At 35.0% G+C, this 22,483-nt stretch overlaps 1 protein-coding gene across 50 annotated transcripts in view; it reads left to right on the top strand.

Annotated features, from left to right (window-relative positions):
• RAB28 (RAB28, member RAS oncogene family) overlaps window positions 1–22,483 on the top strand; it is a 561,352-nt gene that overhangs the window by 7,438 nt on the left and 531,431 nt on the right. For 47 of the 50 annotated variants that reach the window (XR_014811799.1, XR_014811795.1, XR_014811792.1 and 44 more), the window contains exons 3-4: window positions 2,772–2,860; window positions 10,962–11,091. Coding sequence is in view for 10 of the 50 variants with exons in the window: in XM_084970629.1 (XP_084826755.1) it covers window positions 2,772–2,860; window positions 10,962–11,091 (219 nt within the window). In the remaining 40 variants the exon portion in view is untranslated. Of the gene's footprint in view, window positions 1–2,771; window positions 2,861–10,961; window positions 11,092–11,257; window positions 11,320–22,483 lie in introns of all 50 variants that reach the window. The other 3 variants (XR_014811812.1, XR_014811811.1, XR_014811810.1) reach the window with 2 other exon arrangements.

Raw genomic sequence — 22,483 nt, 5'->3', positions numbered from 1 at the left:
CTAGCATTTTGCATTTGAGATTAGATTGCTGACAATTTCCTTAACATTCTTTATTATTTAGAAATTTATGTTAAATGAATTCTTGATTTTTAAAAATTTTCAATATTATTTGAAAATTCTTACGTAGCTTTATAGACCTGTCATTCTGAATATATACTGGAACACCTCATACGTTTTTGCTTGTAAGAACTAAAAGGAATATTGATTTGAATTCTGTGTTATTTTGTTTGCCAAATAGGGAACTGCCACTTATTTATTTTTTAATAAGTTTCAAATGTGGAAGTTAAAAATTTATTTTGAGATGTATGAAGTAACTATGAAGTTAATATCATTTGCTGAAGCTATAATGATAGCAAAAGTTTGTAGGTTTTTTTTTTTTTTTGCTAGCATTGTGATTAGTGGGTTATTAGTGCATACCTATTTTTATCTGAGGCACTGAATATGTACGTTAAAGAAAAACAAACCAACCAAGAAAAACAGTGTTTATTTGGAAAGGTATGGATTTAAAAATATACTCAAAGACATGAATATAAACCTCTTAGATGGGAGGCAGTTGAATAAGCGATTTAGAGTCTTGAAATGATGAAGTTAGAGTTTGAAACATGTGATGAAGATCATGTTTTTAAAGTTATAGATAAGATGGGATCTGAATATCAGAACTAAATATCGAAACTTAAAGGAAAAATACTTTATATTTCTTGATATGAAGTTAAGTGATAAGAATTTAATGGCTTTGAAGAAAATGGGATTAAATGCTTTCTATTAAGTGTTGCCTAAAATTTTACTCAAAAAAGTTTAATATTGTTAAGTACTGTTTTTTGAAGTAAACACGTAACTGTAAGGAGTTTTATGAGTAAAATGGATAGAGTATCGCCTGTTTATCTTGGGATCTCTGAAACTCTTTGATACACTTCAAGTAACAATAGCACTTTCTCACCTGCTTGAGACAACATTGTAGGAGAATGAACTTTGAATGTGGATTTTAGATTTTTAAGAAATTGGGTTTACACAAGTTGTTGGCTGAGTCTTGGCCTGTGACATTTTGGTTTTTGTATTCATAGAGCTTTAAGAACTTTTCAGTCATTACTGTGAGCGTTGAAAGTATGTGTATGTGGGAGTGATGATGGGTGATTAACCTCAGTAGCTCTTATTAATGCTAATGGGAGTTCCTCGTGTAAATCCTCTGCACGTTGGCAGATGGAACAGACCTACATCCAAATAATGGAGAGGTTGTGATGCAAACCCAACGAAATTTAGAGTTAAGGGTAGAACTTGGCTGGTTAATCTGGTGTCCTACTTTCCTTTTCAGTTGCAAAGTTGAATGGTGTGACTGACGTTCCCCGATTTTAGTGTTCTCCATTGGTATAAAAATTCATGTCAATATCATCTTTTTGTTTGTTTTTGAAGTGAGACTAGTTTTGAGTTTTCCTGATTTGCAAATCATTCAGAAAGATACATTTTTGGTGTGGAGCTCGTTTTGAAGGTGCTAATTGAAATTTTGTCTACCTTTGGAGAAAACCGCATACTTTTATTAGGAGAAATAGTTTGAAATATTAAACTTGCAGAACATATCAGACGTGGTCTTTAAATTTTATAGTTTAGTCACTAATTGCATTAAGAATAGAAAATAACTTCTCATAATTTTTTAATCAAGTAAATATTTTGCAACATAGGCAAAAAATTTCAAAGATTGTCTTTTAGTATTTTAGAATGCTTTTATAATACTTGTATGGGGAAGAGATTTGTTACACTTTTATGAAGGCATATTATTATATAATATTATATGTTATGAAAATATAATTGGTTTCATTGAAATGCTCTGCACAGGCTTCAATGCATCCTAATATTTAGTGATATACTGGGTGTATATCCTGCATCAGTTCTGACGAGGGCTGTCAAATATGGTTTTATTTTATAGGTTAAGTTTGAAAACATGTAACTTTTGAATTATGTTTACTATTTGTGTGTAGTAGCTGATATTCAAATTTAAAAATTCATTTGAAAGTCTGGGACCATTTTTTTAGTCTATTGTTAATCTGTAAGTTTTAGAAACTGTAGTGTTTAGAACTTATACCAAAATTCTCTTTATACAATAGGATAGGTTAGTATATAAAGTTCATTTTTTATTTTTAAATTATATTTCTTACCCTACATACAAATGCTTTGTCATTCTATTTTATATTTAAGAAATTTTATTTAAGGTTGAGTTTCCATCATGGTGCAGCAGAAATGAATCCGACTAGGAACCATGGGGTTGCGGGTTTCATCCCTGGCCTTGAACAGTGGGTTAAGGATCCGGCATTGCCATGAGTTGTGGTGTAGGTTGCAGACATGGCTCAGATCTGGCATTGCTGTGGCGGTGACATAGACTGGCAGCTGTAGCTCCGATTAGACCCCTAGCCTGGGAACTTCCATATGCCATGGGTGCAGCCCTAAAAAGACAAAAGCCAAAAAAAAAAAAAAAAAAAAAGGAAAAATTTTATTTAAGGTTTAGAAGTTTATGAATTAAAGCTTTCTTTATTTTCTTTTGTTGTGTAAGTGATTATAAATGTGGTTTCTTGGAAATGGAGTAAGGTCTAAACCTAAATTCCCCACTTTGATCTCTTTTGACAATATTATTTAACAATTCCAGATATGTGACCAGGTGAACGTGCAGAATAAAAGACAAATTAGGTCCAGAGTTTATCATTGTGACCTAATGTTTTGTAAAACTGTATTCAGTTGTTATATTGTTACTTAACTTTTTTTGTATTCTTATTTTTATATTCCAGGAAACTTGAATGTTACTCTTCAAGTTTGGGACATAGGAGGACAGACAATTGGAGGCAAAATGCTGGATAAATATATCTATGGAGCACAGGTATGAAATGAATTCTGTGAATTCCAGTACTGAAAATATGTCCCTCACAGACACACACAAGGAGGTACTCACACACACACACACGCATTCTTTTTCTACCTTGATTTTTATCTGATATATAGAGAGACTAATTTTATATTTATGCCGATCCTTTGATTTCATCATCCCCCCAAATCATGTTTGGAATGATTTGGGTCAGGGAACCAGGTGACTCCAATAGTTTTCATATGTTATTTATATTACTATTATTGTTGTCAGCAGTTGAATACATGCAGTGATAAATGATATTTTGATTTTACTAACTGATTGGGTCATATTGACTACTTATAGAATATATAAATTAAATGAAAATTATAGTAGGGAAAAAAGTTAATTTCATTTTAAGTTATAAGGACAAAAACATATTTATATGTCTATATATTTTTGTACTATGTATTAGTCTATTAAATATGTATATATAGTTCAGATTTAGTAAGTATATCAATATACTGTATCAGAAAACTATGACTGTATATATGAAGCACACACAATATTTTAACATGATAGTCTTTTTTTTTTTTTTTTTTGTCTTTCTGTCTTTTCTAGGGCCACTCCCGTGGCATATGGAGATTCCCAGGCTAGGGGTCGAATTGGAGCTGTAGCCATCGGCCTATACCAGAGCCATGGCAATGTGGGATCCGAGCCGCGTCTACAGCCTACATCACAGTCATGGCAATGCCGGATCTTTAACCCACTGAGCGAGGCCAGGGATCGAACCCACACCCTCATAGTTCCTAGTTGGATGTTTCTGCTGCGCCATGATGGGAACTCCCTAACATGATAGTCTTGTATGGTGTCGTTTCAGAAAGAAATCTGTGTAGAGTAAGAAAAACCACTTGAATAATTAAATAAAAATTCTTTGGCAATATGAGCTTATATAGACATAATTTATAAGTTTTGAAATTATGATACAAATAGCAAATATATTAGTAATTAACATACTTAAAATTAATTACTGACATGCCGTTTTTGCTTTTTCTTCTACTTTTAATTAGTGGGTATCTTTCATATCATAAGGTCTTGGGGGATAATATTTATAAAATCCTCACTTACTTCTTTATTAGAGTTTGATGTTTTAAGTGGAGAATCATAACCTGGTTATATGAACTGTCTTGGTCATAAGAAATGAATCTAGAGGATGAGGACAGAGAATTTTAAGCACTCTACTATAGGAATTTTGATTGTTTTTTTTTTATGGCTGTACCTGTGGCATAAGGAAGTTCCCAGGCTAGGGGTCAAATCACAGCTGCAGCTGCCAGCCTGTCCACAGCCATGCCAGTTCTGAGCCGCATCTTTGACCTATGCTGCAGCTTGAGGCAATGCCGGATCCTTAACCTCCTGAGTAAGGCCAGGGATTGAACCTACATCCTCATGGATGCCAGTCAGGTTCTTAACCTGCTGAGCCACAATGGGAACTCCCTGACGTTTAATGTTTAACAAATAACATTTCCTTCATTTTGGATGGAAGATAGATTCTAAATTATTTTCTAAAGTGGTCAGAGAAGGATGAGGCTTATATGGTTTTTAATCATGTATAAAGGGCCTAGAGGTTTGTTTTTTGCATTATTGTTATATAGACTTGGCTCTTAGAACACTTCTTTCCCTTTTCTTCTACATTGTTCTTTGTCTCCTGGAAAATATTTCTGTTCATTTTCATGTGTGACCGTATGACTTGATACTTTATACCTGTTAATGTTTCTCTTAAAAAATATGTCTTAGATTTTTGTGTCTGGATTTTTCATTGTTGTTTGTTTCTCTTTTAAACTGATTATGTTTAAAGGAGATATTAAGCTAAAGAAAAATTGCTGGCCAGAGACATGTGGGAAGCCACAGTCTTTGTTTCATTCGCCCAGTTGTAAGATGGGATTCGAAAATAGCAATCTTTTTCCTCTTTGCTCCATTAAAATCTATTTTCAAGGACACATATTGGGTTAAAAAAATGAAAACTAGATTAGTCAGCCTTCTAATATTTGACTCTGAATGTCAAGTAGAATAGCTTTTTATGGTTTTATGCATTTGTCTAGAGTTAGTGGAGAACAGGAAGAGTTTATGCATCAGAGTAGATAGTAATATAACATACAGTTGATAAATTTTTCTTCACCTAAAAATTAGGGAAAGATAATGCTTATGGATTGGGCTCTCTTAATTTTACCTTAACTTCAAATCATTCAAAGATTTGATTTATACAAATTTAAATTTTACTAATATTATAAAATTAATATATGAAATTAATGTTGACGTGAGATTTACGTAATATAAAACCATTTTTAATGTATATGGCAAGTGGTGTTTAGTACCTTCACAATGTTGTGTGACCATCCCCTCAGATCAGTCCCTTTTTTATGGCTGCGTTTGCAGCATATGGAAATTCCTGGGCCAGGAATTGAATCTGAGCCACAACATGACCTATATGCAGTTGCAGTGATGCAGGATTCTTTAACTCATTGCGCTGGGCTGGGGATTGAACTTGTTCCTCTGCAGGGACCCAAGCCTCTGCAGTTGGATTCTTAACCCACTGTGTCACAGTGGGAACTCATCACATCTGTTCTTTACAGCGTGTTTTATGCTGTTACATAGCTGCTTAAAGTCAGCAGACATCAATGGCAAATTTGTAGAAATTTAAAAAATCTCCATCTTTTTTGAAATAATTGAGTTTATTAAAATATCTCAATTCTTTTCTAACATACCTCATATTTTGGGAGAAAGACTGTCACATAAGATTTCTCTTTGGAAGGTACATGTTGATTTTTTTCTCTTCTGACAGTGCCTTCCATTGTTTATGCCTTACAATCTCTGTAAAGCAAATACCCTGTTTTATTAAAAAAAAGGTAGTAGTTGGAGTTCTTGTCGTGGCACAGTGGTTAATGAATCTGACTAGGAACCATGAGGTTGCACGCGGCTTGGATCCCTCATTGCTGTGGCTCTGTAGGCCAGTGGCTACAGCTCCTATTAGACCCTTAGTCTGGGAATCTCCATGTGCCGTGGGAGTGGCCCTAGAAAAGGCAAAAAGACAAAAAAAAAAAAATATATATATATATAGTAGAGTATTTCTAGGAAGTACACGAACATTTTCATGAGATTGTCCCAGGAAAGTAGGAGTTCCGAGGTGATAAAATGAGTTGTCATAAATTAATGATAATATAAATGTTCTCTGCTTTCCAGAGATTCTAAATTAAGTGCTATGTAAAATACAATAAAGTATATTTTCCAGTGGTTTCTTTTGTTGAAATATATGTAAAATTTTCACCCAGGTCAGAGAAGCTCTGACTACAGTTCACCACCATAAATTGAGGGAGACAATTCTTTTAAGAAACAGTGCTTTCATAAACATTTTAATAGCATTTAATAACTTTATATAATTATATAAGTATTCTTCAAAGTACGTCTCTACTGTTTCTAGAGTCGTTGTAGATGCTGTATATTGCCCACCTCATAAATACTTGAATTTTTGTGCTACAGGATAGAAATCTTTAAGAAATGTTTTGACAGGCTGTTTTGAGGGCATCAGTATAATGTATTGTTTAGAACTTTGTTTTAGGTTCTCTAACTTATGTGTCTAGAAGGAATTATCTTACACATATCTGGGCTATTAAGCTACGAATCTATTTTTTTTAAAGCATTTCTTATCATACAGGAAGAAGCTTATTTTTAGGCTGGATATTAATTTAGATCTAAATAAAACTGATTATTTTATCCTCTTCACTTTTTCCCTATTGGTAGCCTTAAATTTTAGTGATAGTGTGTTGAATAGTGTTGGTTGAAATGGAATTGAATTGAAATCCAAGAAAGAATTAGGCATTTTGTCAAGAAGTAGTTTTAGGACTTCTGTCCCAGTTAAATTCCTAGATTTTAAATTAAAATTTTCGAGGAGTCTTCAGAAAGATGTTATAGGCTATTTTGCATAGTGGTTACGAGCAAACACACAGTACGTAGTGTTTAATGCTCTGTAACCTGTGGCTAACAGAGGCTAATAACAAACCTCAGAGAAGGACTGGATGTTTCGTTTTTGTAGCTTTTTCCCTTCTGGAATCTAAGTGGTTTGCAAACACTGCTCTACTGAGCATAAACTCAATGAAATGTAGTCATTTGTGAGGTAAAACACAACTACTATTGTGTGCCAGTGCCCCCCACAGCTGAGCCACCCTGTTGACCACTAACAAAAGGACACGGTGCCTGAATGACATCTGGGGAGAGAGCACATCTCAAAGTTGGACTCCCTGAGAATCTCTGCTGTCTTTTACTACAAATTCTTTAGTTGGATTTTTGCCAATTTATAACCAACTGTCTTTACAGACCTCTCTTGCACTAGTGTTCCTTCTTACAGGTTGTACTTAAATAGCAAAGTATACGTTGTTATGACAGTTGTATAATCTATATGATTTCATTCATTTCTCTATGTAATTAAAAACTGAAGGAGATTATTTGTTGTATAAATCAGGGAGAAAAAATACTTGCGGTTTTGGAATTGAAGTTCCTGAGCCATCAGGAAACTCCTAGAAGTTCTTTTGTATGTTAATGTCTTTGGTTTTCTCATTTTCCCTTGTCAGATATTCAGCACATTGGTGTATGTCAAAACTGGTACAAAATTGTCTTGTTAGGAGCAAAGATAAAATCATAATTTTTACATTAAGTAGTATTGAGAAAGAGATATATGAACTGATAGATGTTTGGCTTGGTAGGTGGCTAGATTAATGAAAAGCTGTTTATCCTTCTATCTTTTTTATAAGTCCAGGACAATTCATAGATATTGCTGACTGAAGAATACTGGGGCATATTGGTTTAGATGAGAAATTGGCAAACTTTTTGCAATAGAAAATATTTTGGGTTTTGCAGGGCATACTGTCTCTGGTGCAGCTACTCAGCTCTGCAGTCATAGTGCAGAAACAGCCATTAATAATACTGAAGTGAGTGCAACTCTGTTTCAATAATTTATTTACATATATAGGCTTTGAGCAGAATTTGACCTGGGGGCCATAGTTTACTAACTCCTGGTCTAAATCGGTGGTATTTAATTTTTATCCTGTATCTCTGGTCTAGTACTGATTATCAAGAGATGCTGGCCATGTTATTTGTATATATTCTGTTCTGTTCAGATATTGACCCATGTTGAGATGAATATTTTTAAAATTATTTGTTTATTCGTTTTTACAGCCGCACCTGTGACATATGGAAGTTCCCAGGCTAGGGGGCAAATTGGAGCTGTAGCTGTTGGCCTACACCATAGCCGCAGCAACCCTAGATCTGAGGCACATCTGCAAGCTACATCACAGCTTGCAGCAATGCAGGATCGTTAACGCAGGAATTGAACCTGCATCCTCACGGACACTATGTTGGTTTTTTTTGTTTTTGTCTTTTCTAGGGCTGCGCTTGCGGCATATGGAGGTTCCCAGGCTAGGGGTCTAATTGGACCTGTAGCCGCCGGCCTACGCCACAGGCACAGCAACACGGGATCCTTAACCCACTGAGCGAGGCCAGGGATTGAACCCAAAATCTCATGGTTCCTAGTCGGATTGTTAACCACTGAGCCACGACGTGAACACCTATGTTGCATTCTTAACCTGATGAGCCACAGTGAGAACTCCTGAGATGAATATTTTAATATATTAACTAGAAGGGTTCTAAATTCTAAAGATTTTAAGGTTTAAGAGGCTCATAGGTCAAGACTCAGTTTATGAGAGTATAAACTACCTCAAAGTTGTCTTCAAAATGTGATTCATATTAGTTCAGAATAATAGCAGGAAAAGTTCCCAGCAATTATGTAGGATGTTAGTTTTAAAGTAAGTTTATTTTTATTATTATGCTTAATCGCTCAGGCCTGGCAGGTATCATATAGGTGGGTGAGGACTGCAGTCCAAAGGCAATCTGACAGAGCTCTTCTAGGACAGAGCTCTTTTAACGTAATATGTTGTATCGCTCATGTCAACTGCGGTTGGAGTTAATAGATTGAATACTGGCTTTGTTGAGAGGCCAATTCCGAGACATTATTCTTAATAAGAAAAGTGGGAATATGCTCATTTCTCAAATACTTCTGCACTGGGCATTATTTCAGAGTATTTGGGGAGACAGACAAAAATAGATTTATAAGTTCCTGAAATAAATCAGAGATGTGATTTTGCATAAAAATTGTAGAATAATTGAACTGAAAGAAATCTTAGAAACTGTTTTACTCTGTGATTAATTTTAGAGGCAAACTACCTGAGACCCAGAGAAGCTGAATGACTTGGGGGCCAGTGTAGTTTAATAAAAGAACATGTGATTTATATAAATTAAACCATCATGCTGTATGCCCGAAACTTGTTCAGTGATGTATGTCAATTATTTCTCAATAAAACTGGAAAAAAAGAGCATAGTACTGGAAGGTCATAATAGTAGTAGGCTTATACCGGTTTGGGAGAGTCAGTTGTTAACTTTTTGGAAATTTTTGTGAGCTGGTTGTCGAATACATTCATGATTAAAAATTATGTATAAACTCATAAATTATATTAAAAAAGATTTGTATGATCTAAATGCATCAGTCATTAATTATTTTACTATATATTTCTGTGATTCATGCTGTTGTGGTTATTTATGTTGAGTATATCTGTATAGCGGAAATGCTGTGTAGTGGTGTCCTACCTAAGTGTGTTCAGTCAAGTGACACTGGTAGCTTGAAAATGGCCACAGGTAAGTACATTGCAGAAATTGGCAAATGCTACAGATAACACTCTCTCTTCCTTTCCTCAAGGCTGCTCTGCCTGGAACTGGTTGAGTAATGTTTATCATTGGCCATGCCTTCTGTGTTATACACTTGTCTATGTGCCTGGCTTTGTTGCAAGACTGAGGGTTCTTTGAGGTTGGAGTTCATATCCCTGGTATCCAGCACAATGCTTGGCATATAGTTGGTAGACAAATGTTTGTAGAATGAATGAGTGGACTTTATATTCATTCAGTCCTTGATTCAGATCCTGGCTCCATGTGACTTCATGTTTACTAGTAAAAAGAGGATAATAATACCAGTCTTGGATGATTGTTGTGGGGATTATTGAAAAGATCCAGGTATCTGTTTGGTAAATAGTAGGTGTAAAAAAGTAGTCAGCATTTATGATTAAAACTTAAGGAGATAAAAATACCATTAGGGTTCAGACTTATATGCAGAGCTTTGTATTAAGTGTTTGACCACAGATTGGATGAGAGTCAAGAATGTGGCACTATTATTTTTCTGTGTGTACATACTTCTTCTCCTTCCCACACAAAATAATAGGATATATTAAAAAGAATATGATCTATAAGAGCAGGAAGCAATCCCTCTGTTATATTTGGCTTTGTTCAGGCTCTTATTACAGTATCATGTCCAGTTTTACATTGCTTATTTTAAAGAGGATGTCAAAAAACTGTATGTAGCATGTCCTGGGAAGAACCAACAACTATGATTAAAGGGATAGAAAATAGGTCCTTTGAGGCAAGTTTAAGGAATTGAGTTTGTTTATTCTGGAAAGGAGATGGTAAAGGAGTTACTTAACTATCTTCAAGTACATGAAGGGTTATTACAAGTAATACGCTCTCACGTTGTTCTCCAGATGCACAGAGAACCAAAAGAGGAAATCGACTTATTTAAAGAAAATTGTGTTAAACACTGAAATTGACTATCAAGGGATGTCATGGAATCTCCATTTTTGAAAGTATTTAAAAAGGAGAGCAGCAGATGGTTATTTACAGAAAGGTTTAAATGTTTGACTTCATGGAAGTGACAAGCAGAATAGTAGACCTTGTAGCTTTTTCCACCTCTGTGATAGGATTTTCTTTTATTTATTGTAACTTACCAAGTACATCTCAGATATCTTATTGGGGGACCACTTACAGTATGCTAAAATTATTCTTTAGCTTGCCTTGTATCTTAATTGCTGGATTTATCTTGAATGAAGACATTTAGTATTATCTGTCTGCTAATAACCAAATTGAAATCAGATACAGTCCATGTTTGTATTTTTACTCTGGACTAGACATATCTGTTACTTAAGAATATTCAGTATTAGTAATTTTTTTAAAGTGGAATATTAGAAATATTCTCTAATTCTTGTGACAGGGAATCCTTTTGGTATATGATATTACAAATCATCAAAGCTTTGAGAACTTAGAAGATTGGTATTCTGTGGTGAAGAAAGTGAGTGAGGAGTCGGAAACTCAGCCACTGGTTGCCTTGGTGGGCAATAAAAGTAAGTTATTAATGTTTACTTATGTATAGTAAAGTTTATCTGCTTATCCTGTAGTTTTTATTCCTAAAAAAATTTTCGTGTTTGGAAACATAAATAGATACTGCTTTCTTGGAGTGTGCAGGTTGCTTGAGGACAAAATTCCTAAAGATGTGTACAATCTTTTCAGTAACAGTTTTGATGCTTGATCTGTCGTAACTGCTCTGCTGCTTTGACCAATTCCTTGTTAAGGTAAGTTCTGTTCTGACAGTGTATGTTTTGGCTTCCTGTGGTCGAAGGAAGCAGTGTGGACCATTAAGAACAGCAACACAGCTGCAGATTTTATGATATTGCACTGCAGCTTCAGCTCTGTCCCAGAGATATATTGAGAGATACATTTCATTAAACGGTACCCTGTTCTAGGGAAGAAAGCAGTGTTTGCATGGAATTTTGTGTGCATTGTTCCTTGTTCTCCTCTCTTTTCTGAATTTTTGAGGTTCTTAAGTATGTATATATATATGTTTTTTGGAGAAAGAGTGTATTAGGGAGGAACATGCCTAGTAAAAACGATGGGTGAGTAATTTTTGAGATCTGTCTCTTGGGCCATAATATTCAGCATATAAAAATTGTGAGACCGAATTTAGTGCAGGATTGTTATTTGGTTCACAGTCCTGCAGTGCAGTTACCCTAGAAAAGAGAACCTTAATAGGGTCTTCAAATATGTAAAATATGATGATATGACCTAATCTTCTACAACTTATTTGAGGTCAGAGGAAGAGAAAATGAATTTAAATTATACCACAGAGAGTTCAGGTCAGGAACCGTTTCCTGACTATAGGCATTGTTAAATCAATACCCAAGTATACTACCAAGAGAATTATCTTCTCCAAAAGTCTTTAAAAATATAGTGTACTTTTTGTCTGTAATTGTTTAGGAAATAGTACTTCCTGAAGGACCAAACCACGATTTCTTCATTATGTGGTTTTGTATACTTAAGATGAACATTTAATAAATCCAAGCCTTACTTTAAAACCATTACAAAACAGGTGTGAATATCATTTCTCTGAAGAGTTAAAAATATAAATTTTATAATACTTTCTAGCAAACGGTATTATATATCACAAAATGAATGGCATGGGTAAATGATACAGGTTTTTTTTAAGCTTTAGTTAAATTTGGCTCATCTGTTTTATAGATCTAATTGAGTGAATCAGATACTTTTCAATTCATTGAACTCTCCCTTTACAAATCAGAAGATTTGATGACCTTAAGTTCTATTTCTTAGTGCAACTTTTCATTTTAGGAGATCATTTCTTAGTCATTTGTCATGTCACCAAAGCATTGGTTGTATTATAGTTAAATTTGTGCTTTATCGGAGGTTTCCCTTTACCTTTTGGGAAATTTTAGAGTAGGGAACGGTAGGGGCTGGGATTTGTTTTAATTTCTTTCAGGATATAATCTACCACATGGAGTAACGGTGTAGTGGTGCATAATTATATACAGTGTGTGTTTATGTTATCCTGTGAGGCATCTGTCATTGGTTACTGTCCAAGACAGGATGTCAGACTAGATGGACCATTGGGCTGTGCTGGTGATGCCATTCCTAGGTTTTAAAAACAAATGTTTATATAAGTTACATGAATTTATGCAAAAAATTATTACTGTGTTATGTTTGAGACTTAGTAGCATGGAAGTCAAAAGAATTTTTTCACTTTTGGCTTAGCTCTAATTCTTTTCCTGTGTTCGTAATACTTTCTTTCAGAATGAGATCATATAATACAGTATGTAGTCACACAGAATGTTCTATATGTAAAATTAAGCAATTATAGGTGAACATTTTCCTGGATATTATTTACGGTAATCTGTCACTGGCCTAGTTTCATATGATCGTTTTGATCATGTAGTGAATGATCTTACAATTTGTGTTTCCAAGTTAATGTTGCGTTAGAGTGGTATGCATGCATTTTCTTTTGGGGGGATATAAGCATATTAAAAAATAGCCTTTATGGAGTTCCCCTTGTGGCACAGTGCAAACAAATCCGACTAGGAACCATGAGGTTGCGGGTTTGATCCCTGGCCTTGCTCAGTGGGTTATGGATCTGGTGTTGCTGTGAGCTGTGGTCTAGGTTGAGAATGCAGCTCTGATCCTGCGTTGCTGTGGCTCTGCCCTGGGACGTCGGCTACAGCTCTGATTTGACCTCTAGCCTGAGAACCTCCATATGCCTCGGGCGCAGCCCTAAAAAGACAAAAACAAACAAACCAAAAAACCCAGCCTTTACATATTTGGTTAAAGGTGAAGCCAAAGAAACACGATGGGAAGACATTTGAAACTGGATTATTATGATCACTATCTACCGAGTCATCTTCTACCGAAATGTGCTCTTAAAACTTCAGTTTTATGTCCTAGTCTTTTCAATTTGAGTAGAAAGCGTATATTGAAAAGGAGTATGTGTAGGCTATGAAAATACTGTCTCTTACAGCCACCTTTTTAGTCAAAGTTTAGCAAAAGGATGGGATAGAGAGAAAATGTCCATTCAGTGTGTTTGTCTGTGAATTTGTTCCATAGAAGGAGCTTATAATTAGCAAGTTATAAAATCATTTGCTTTCTATTAAAATATAGTAAACTCAGAAATTTGGGCTGAGGATTGAGGATAGTTTTAGGTAAAGACAAATTGTGGGTTTATTTTTGTAAAAGTTGCATTTTATTGTGGTTAAATATAAAGAGTAACTAAAGTATGTTACTGATACAGCGAGCAGAGGAAGAGACTTGCTTTAATGAAATAAGATTGATAATGAGTAAGGTAATTGTTTCAGTTTATAATGCTCTAATGTGAATAATGCATCTGACCCTGGAACAACACAAGGGTTAGGGACATGGTTCTTTCCTGCAGCCAAAAATTCCCATGTAACTTAAAGTCCTCTCTCTATAAATGTGGTTCCTCTTTACCCACGGGTCTAAATTGATGGATTGAACCAACATTGGATCATGTTTGCATTCTTTGTTATGTAAAGTGTATCTGTGCCATTCAAACTCATGTTGCTCAAGGGTCAACTGTACTTAAATTATTGTATATTCAATTCTAAAAGGCGATGAAATATTAGTGTTCTTTCTTTGTACTATTTACTTTAAATGAAGAATCAAGTGTGGTTAAGATCAGTTAGAAAGATCAACAGATTCAAATTAGTAGAGCTGAGGGTAGGTATTTTATAAAAGTAGCCTGAAGAAAATTGTTCCTAGAGAATTTCTTTGGTACCACTTAATTCCTTGTTTTTTACTGTGCTAGTTCTCTGTGTGTTGGGTTGGACATTCATTCAGCAAACATTCTTTTTTTTTTGGTCTTTTTGGGGTTGTACCCACAGCATGTAGAGGTTCCCAGGCTAGGGATTGACTTGGAGCTGCATCTGCTGGCCTTCGCCACAGCCACAGCAATGTGGGATCTGAGCCGCATCTTTGACCTACACCACAGCTCATGGATCTTTAACCCAACTAGCAAGACCAGGGATTGAACCCGAGTCCTCATGGATACTAATTGGGTTTGTTAACTGCTGAGCCATGATGGGAACTCCTCACCAAACATTCTTGAGTGCCATACGTGTATTTAACTAGCCATTGTTAACTTGCACAAAATTTGAACCAAAGAGAGTGCAAATACCAAATGACTGGTTTTAATTTTATTCTCTTTCTCTTCATCTTCAAGTTTTGTGAAAATCTGACTTTTGTTTGCATTGTTTGATTGTTGAGATTAATAAATACAGTTATGTTCAGATTTTCATTAGAAGGTCATACTTTTCCCTAGTGAGGTAAAAAATTGTTCCTAGTAACTTTCAAAATGGGAAAGAAGATGAGTCATCTGCCTTAGTCTGTGTGTTTTATGGAAGTTCATTGAAGTTTGAGGATGTCTGCAGTGAGATGTCTGACAGGCTGCAGATACAGCCACATAAGCACCTGGAAGCAATGGTATTACCACCTAAGGCAGCTTCTGCAATTCAGGGAACCAAACCCACCAAGCCTAAAACCTGGTTTTCTGGCTCTCTCAGCATTGAGGCACTCTCACTTGATCAGAGGCTGTGCTGCAGAGCCTCAGAATTTTCAATATATGTATACCTATTACGGGCTTATTGCAGGTGGACCTGACCATGGCCTAACACACCATCATCTTCTCTCTTGTGAACTATGGCGCTATCTTCCTGACTGTTTTTCCTGCTGCTGGCTTTGCTGTCATATAATCCAGTTCCCAAATGGACATCATAATACATGTGTTTTCTGTAAAAAACCCTCTAGTGCTTTCTCACCACACTTAGAATGAAATCCAAACTCCTTATCCAAATTTATCGAGCACTAGGCGATCTGGCTCCTACCTGCCTCTCAGACCTCATTTTCTACTAAATACTCTCTTGTTCACTATATGTGTAAGGCACGTTTGTCTTTTTTTCTGTTCCTAAAATAGTCCAGGTTAATTTGTATGTTAGGGTTCCTTCCGTTTGATATGCTTTTCATTCTGGTCTCTGCTTGGCTGGCTCCATTTTGTCATTTGGATCTAATCTTAAATGTCATCTCCTCAGAGTTGCCTTCCTTGACCACTCAAATCTAAAATGAGTCATCAAGTCACTTTCTCTCAGGACACTCTGTTTCAGTTATCTGCATAGTCTCAGTGTCATCTCATATTGTTTCTTGTTTGTTTCTTGTCTGTCTTTATCCACTAAAACTTAACCTCTGTGAAAGCCAAGGACTTCATCACTTAGAATAGTGCCTGAATGAATGAATAAAAGCCTTTTTATGAAGACTCTGTTAAAATTAGAAGTGTTTATGGCCTAGGATGTGTTATTCAGGAAAAATGGTTTTCTTAATAAGGAAAAATACATACATAGATATAGGGAATCTATTAAGAATTTTGCTTCATTTTTCTACTTTGTGACTTTTACTTAATGGTAGAAACCTACACTTTCAACTTTTTATTTGCAAATTAAAAAATTTTTGTGCTTAATTGAAAAATCATGATCTGTACTCAAATACAATTTAAATTTTTCTTTTAGTATTTCAGGGAAGGTTCAGATTAAAATGAACTGAATAATCAGGAATATTAATTTTTTAAAGCTTAATTTTATGTTCAATCCATGTTTTATAACCATGTGGCATTTTAATTTGTCATTTTGTTATTTTCTATCTCTAAGCTGTTATGTTTTCCTACTATCTGATCCATCACCTAGTTTCTCCCTTGACTAGCTAACATTCTCAGTTGGATAGATTGTAAACAGAAATTAACAGGGTTGCATAGGAGCTGCCCCCTTCCTGATTTATAGCTTCTTAGTTAGTGGAGGGGTGGTAGTTATCAGTAACTTGTATTGGGAGTAGGAATAATCACGCTCCAGTACAGAGTGGATGGATGAATGATTTCTACTCTTAAAGATATTAAACAGATCCTTTCCCAAATAAAGACTAATAACTCAGATTTTTAAACAATCTTCATGACAGATGAGGGCATAGAGAAGAGTGCATCAACACTAATTAACAATGTTGAGTGTATATTCTTCTTAGCAGTGATTGATTGTTCTTGGAGTACTATCTCTGCCCAGGAAGTGATGTTTTACACTGTGAGGTTTAAAGGTTACATTTTAATGTACCCTCTAAGTTGTGTTCCCTGAACTCAGTGGAAATGTATTAGTAAAACAAGTAAATTTTAAGTTGAAAATTTTCCTGATGCTCTCAGTAAAATTATCACAAGGCTTTAAAAAAACCCTATTCTTTATTCTTAGTACTAGAGGAGTATAAGAGATGGTTATATGTCTAGCTTTAAGAACTTCATTGGAATTTACATGAAAGTGCTTGCCTATGCTGTGACTCTTTTGGATGTTCAAAAATTCTTATTTTATCTGGAGAGTGGAAATGTGAAACTATGAAGTAGGTAGCATTTACTTTGATTCCTGTTTTTAAGGATTCATCTCAGCTTCTATAAAATTTATCATCTACAGTATTATGACAATGTGAACGAGTGAGTTACTATTGCCAGTTTGCTTAAGGGAGTTTACAATTTATAAACAAAAACTGTTCTGAGGATTTGAAAAGTTCTTTCTGTTTATACAGTCTGCATTAAAACATTCTTCCCCTTCCCCATTTGTTTTAATACTTTGGTTGTTTTTGTTCTGGGAATAGTAATCCCAGAGTCTCAGATCCAAGTGTCTTTTTCAGATGGATCTAACAGCTCTATTACTATTGCTTTTTTTCTTTTTCCTCTCTTTACATGTAAATTTGTCAAATAGAGCAATGATTATTTACTTACTAGAGGGATGCTAATAGCATCTTATTCTGATACTAATAGCATCAGATTTTGTGTACTGAGTGGGAGAGTATTTTTATATGTATGCTTAAAGCTGTTCTCTTACTGATACATCATACTCCTACTGTACTTTAAAAACATTTAGGTAGTATTTCAAGTTTAATTGGTTGAGTAGTTTCCTCTAATTAATTTCATAAGCTTCCATGCATACTGGTGTTGTGACCGATATATTGGAGAAGAAAATGTCAAAGCAGTGCCTTTTCATAATGTTAATAAAAACCATTTTTCACCTGACAATTGTTGCGGTGATGTTATTATATTGTTTCATAGTTATCTTTTTTAGATGGTCTACTACAAGCCATTTTGACAGTATTACAGTTTACTTAGAGTGAGAAGTGTTAAGGGTTTTGTGGTTTTGTTTTGTTTGTTTTGGGGGAATTGTGCAATCATTTTGGCCGTAGTAATCTGTTTATATGATTATTATCTGTCTTTTCATTGTTCTGATAGAGAACATTTATTAAATGCTAAGGGGAGCATAATCAGCCTTCTGTTTCTTTTATGATGAATCTCTGATTTTAAGTGTTAGAAGAAATTATAAATTAATTTTAAATAAAATAATAGCTAACAAAACATTTTTTGTGAAAAGAAGATTTGAGATTTTCGTTAAAGTAATTTAAGTCCCTTTAGTAATTTATTTTAATTTATGTTTGCTGTGATTGTAGAATAAATCCAGTGTAGATTAAAAGCACATTAGAGTGGGCATCAGAAAACTTTGTCCTACTACTGTCATTTTATCTAGCTACATTACCTTGGCAATTTATTTCATCACTTAAGATGGTCCTCATGTGTAAAATGAGGGGATTATACTAGGCAATCATAAGCGCCTACTGTTCCTAAAACATGATAATCCAAACTGAGTTTAGTTGTAAGTCTGCTTGATTGAACCTATTCATTGTCATCAAATTTTAAGAAATCTTATCATCTTAGTCTTGCAGAGATGGTTTTTTAGGTTCATTTTATCATTCAGTTATTAGATTATTAAGAATTCATTTTCTATATTCATGAATAGGTACCTATACCTAATAACAACAGCAGTAATTCTAGCCAAGATTTATTGAATTCTTAGTATTTGCTGGGCACACCCTGGTACGAGGACCAACTTTTAAGTGTTTTTTGGGGCTCTAGAAATAGCATTTTTTTTCTGAAGTATAGTTATTTAAAATATTATGCTCGTTTCAGGTAAGCAATATGGTGATTGAATGTTTTTGTAGATTATGCTCCATTTAAAGTTATAATATATTGGCTATATTCCTTGTGCTGTACAGTATATCCTTGTAGCTTATTTAGTTTATACATTGTTTGTATCTCTTAATCCCCTGCCCTACCTTGCCCCTCTCCCCTCCCTTTCTCCTACTGGTAACTGCTAGCCTGATCTCTATATCTGGTGATCTGTTTCTTTTTGTTATATTCATTCATTTATTTCATTTTTTAGATTCTGCATGTAAGTGATAACATACAGTATTTGTCTTTGTCTGACTTATTTCACTATGCATAATACTCTCTAGGTCCATCTGTGTTATTGCAAATAGCAAATGTCATGCTAATACCCATTGTGTTTGCACATACATACATACCCCACATCATCTTTATCCGTTCATCTGTTGACGAACACTAGGTTGCTTCTGTATTTTGGCTATTATATATAATTCTGCTGTGAACATTGGATTGTGTGTATCTTTTTAAATTAGTGTTTTCATTTTCTTCACTTATATACCCAGGAGTGGAATTGCAGGATCATATGATAGTTCTGTTTTAATTATTTAAGGAATCTTCATACTGTTTTCCATAGTGGCTGTACCAATTTACATTCCCACCAACAGTGTACAAGGGTTACCTTTTCTGCACATCATCGCCAGCACTTGTTATTTGTTGTCGTTTTGATGATAGTCCTTCTGACAGGTGTGAGGTGATACCTCATTGTGATTTTGATTTTCATTGCTCTGATAATTAGTGATGTTGAGCATCTTTTTATGTGTCTGTTGGCCATCTGTCTAACAAATGGAAAAATGTCTATTTAGGTTTTCTGCTCATTTTTAAGTCAGGTCTTTGCTTATTTGATGTTGAGTTCTGTGAGATATTTATATATTTTGGATATTAACTCTTTATTGGTCATATCATTTGCAAATATTATCTTGCATTCAGTGGGATGTCTTTTTGTTTTGTCAGTGGTTTCCTTTGCTGTGCAAAAACACTTACACTTAAATAGGTCCTATTTGTTTATTTTTACTCTTTTCTTTGCTGTAGGAGACAAATCCAAAAAAATATTGTTATGATTTATGTCAGTGTTCTGCCTGTGTTTTCTTCTAGGAGTTTTATGGCTTCAGGTCTTACATTTAGGTCTTCAATCCATTTTGAGTTATTTTTGTATATGGTGTGAGAAAATGTTCTAACATCATGCTTTTACATATAGCTGTCCAGTTTTTCCAGCACTACCTATTGAAGAGATTGTTTTCTCTACATTGTATGTTCTTCCCTCCTTTGTCATTGATTAGTTGATCATGGGTATGTGGGTTCATTCCTGGATACTCTCTTCTGTTCTGCTGAGCTGTCTATGTGACAGTACTATGTGGTTTTGATTACCGTAGCTTTGCCGTATAATCTGAAGTCAAGGAGAGTGATAAAAATAGTGTTTCTTTTCAATGTAAATTTGTTCTTGAGTTTAGAATTTGGTTACTTTTCATTTTTCCTAAAGTTTTGTATGAAAATCTAGTTTTTGCAGTATAAATTAAGCAGTTCATCAGGTATTTGCTTTCTTAAGTCTTCTAATCATTTATTTCATTCATTCAACAAATAGTCATTGAGCACATATCTGTCTAGGTGTTCCAGTAGAGGAAAATAGGCAATAAATAAATAAGTAAAATATATAATATGTTAAATGATGATGTGTTATATAGATAGATAAAAACAGGAGAAGAAAAAGAAGTATTATAGGAGAGTGTTAAGATTTTAAATATTGTAGTCAGGGAAAGTCTGAAAAGATCACATTTGAGCAAAAACATAAGGGAGATGAGAGAAAGTGGCACATAGATATCTGGAAGAAGAGTTATCAAGGTAGAAGGAAAGAGTAGGCGCAAAGTCCTCTGTGCAGTATTTTGGTTGGTTTTTTCCCTCAGAAACTACAAGGAGACGTGTGTGTGTGTGTGTGTGTGTGTGTGTGTGAGAGAGAGAGAGAGAGCGCGAGCGCGAGCGCGCGAGGGAGAATAGTGTAAGAATTGAAGTAAGAGATAAGGAAAAGGATTTAGGAAAAGGATAGGTCAGGAAAGACTTTGTGTAGGTTGTTGTAAGGACTTTGACTTATACTCTGTGTGAGATGGAAAGCCACTGAGGGATTTGAGCAGAATGAAGTTATATACCTTGAAAGGATCACTATGGTTGCTGTTTTGATAATATACTATAGTGAGTAAAAGTGGAAGCAAGGTAGACAGGAGGCTTTTGATAATCCAGGTGAGAATTAATGGTTCCATGGTCCAGGGTGATAACAGGGAAGTAGTGAGAAGTGGTTGGGTTCTAGATGTATTTTGAAGGAAGGGATGGATTTTCTCATAGATTGGTTGTGGAGTAGAAGGGAGGAGAGGCAAGGTAATGCCAAGATTTTTGGTTTAAGCATCTGGAAGTCTCAAGTTAAGCTTACTGACATGAGGAAGAGTGTGGGAGGAACAGATTTTGGGTAAGTATCAAAAGTTTGGGTTTGGACATGTTAAGTTTGAGGTGCTTATTAAGCCTCAGTGGTAGAGATGCTTAGTAGCAGTTGGATATATGAGTCTGTAGTTCAGGGGCAAGACGAGGTCTAGAGATAAAAGTTTGGGAGTCACCAGTGTATTGGTGATATTTAAATCCTTGAGACTGGGAGGACTTTACATAGGAGTGAGTATAAGACGAGAAGAGGTCCAAAGATTATTCCTTGGGTTATAGCCATGTTTTAAAGTTGAGGGAAGTGTGGAGAGATCAGCAAAGGAATTAAAATAGTCCATATTTTACCTGGCCGGTGGAGGTAGGAGAAAAATCAGGCGAGTGAAGTGTCCTGGAAGCCAAATGTGTGTTTTAAGGAGAAGGGAGTGAATGGTTAGATTAAGCACTTCAGAGGCAGTTGGTAGTGACCTTGGCAAGCAGGTTTATTGAAGTGATGGGAGGTGAAAGCTGAGTAGAATGAGTTCAAGAGAGAAGGGAAGCAAATCAATTGTAGACAGTGAACAGAGGTAACGTGTACCTAATGCCCCTGAACAAGGAAGTCGGTAAATGGGGTTGCAGTTGGAGGGAACGTGGACCAGAGTTTTGTTTGGTGGTGGTGTTTTTTTTTTTTTTTTTTTTCTTTGAAGTATAGTTTATTTACAATGTTGTGTTAGTTTCAGATGTACAGTAAATTCTTTTTCAAATTTTTTCCCATTATAGGTTATTATAAGATATGAATATAGTTCCCTGAGCTATATAGCAAATCCTTGTTGTTTTTCTATTTATATATAGTAGCGTGTATCTTCCCAAACTTCTAATTTATCCCTTCTCTTGTTCCCATTTGGTAACCATAAGTTTGTTTTTAATGCCTGTTTCTGTTTTGTAAACAAGTTCATTTGTATGATTTTTTACATCCCACATATAAGTGATATATTTGTCTTTCTTTGACTTATTTAACTAAATTTGATAATCTGTAAATCCACTAATGTTGCTGCAAATGATATTATGTCATTCTTTTTTATGGCTCAGTAATATTCCATTTTGTGTGTATATCCCATCTTCTTCATCCATTCATCTGTCAGTGGATATTTAGGTGGCCTCCATGTCTTGCTTATTTTAAATAGTGCTGCCATAAAAACTGTGGGTGCATGTATCTTTTCAGTTTAGAGTTTTGAACTTTTCTAGATATACGCACATAAGTGGAATTGCTGGATCATATGGGAACTCTATTTTTCTTTCTTTTTTTTTTCCCATTGTACAGCATGGGGACCAAGTCATACATACATGTATACATACTTTTTCCTCCCATTGTTGTGTTGCGTTGTAAGTATCCAGACATAGTTCTCAATGCTACACAGCAGGATCTCATTGTAAATCCATTCCAAGAGCAGTAGTTTGCATCTGTTAACCCC

Source organism: Sus scrofa, chromosome 8 (assembly GCF_054392235.1).
Source record: "Sus scrofa isolate SSC_HxYL_T2T_F1_AM1 chromosome 8, Sscrofa_HxYL_maternal_Yorkshire_Landrace_v2.0, whole genome shotgun sequence".
Lineage (NCBI taxonomy): Eukaryota > Metazoa > Chordata > Mammalia > Artiodactyla > Suidae > Sus > Sus scrofa.
Note: the sequence above shows the minus strand (reverse complement) of the source record. Positions and strands in the feature narration are given on the sequence as shown.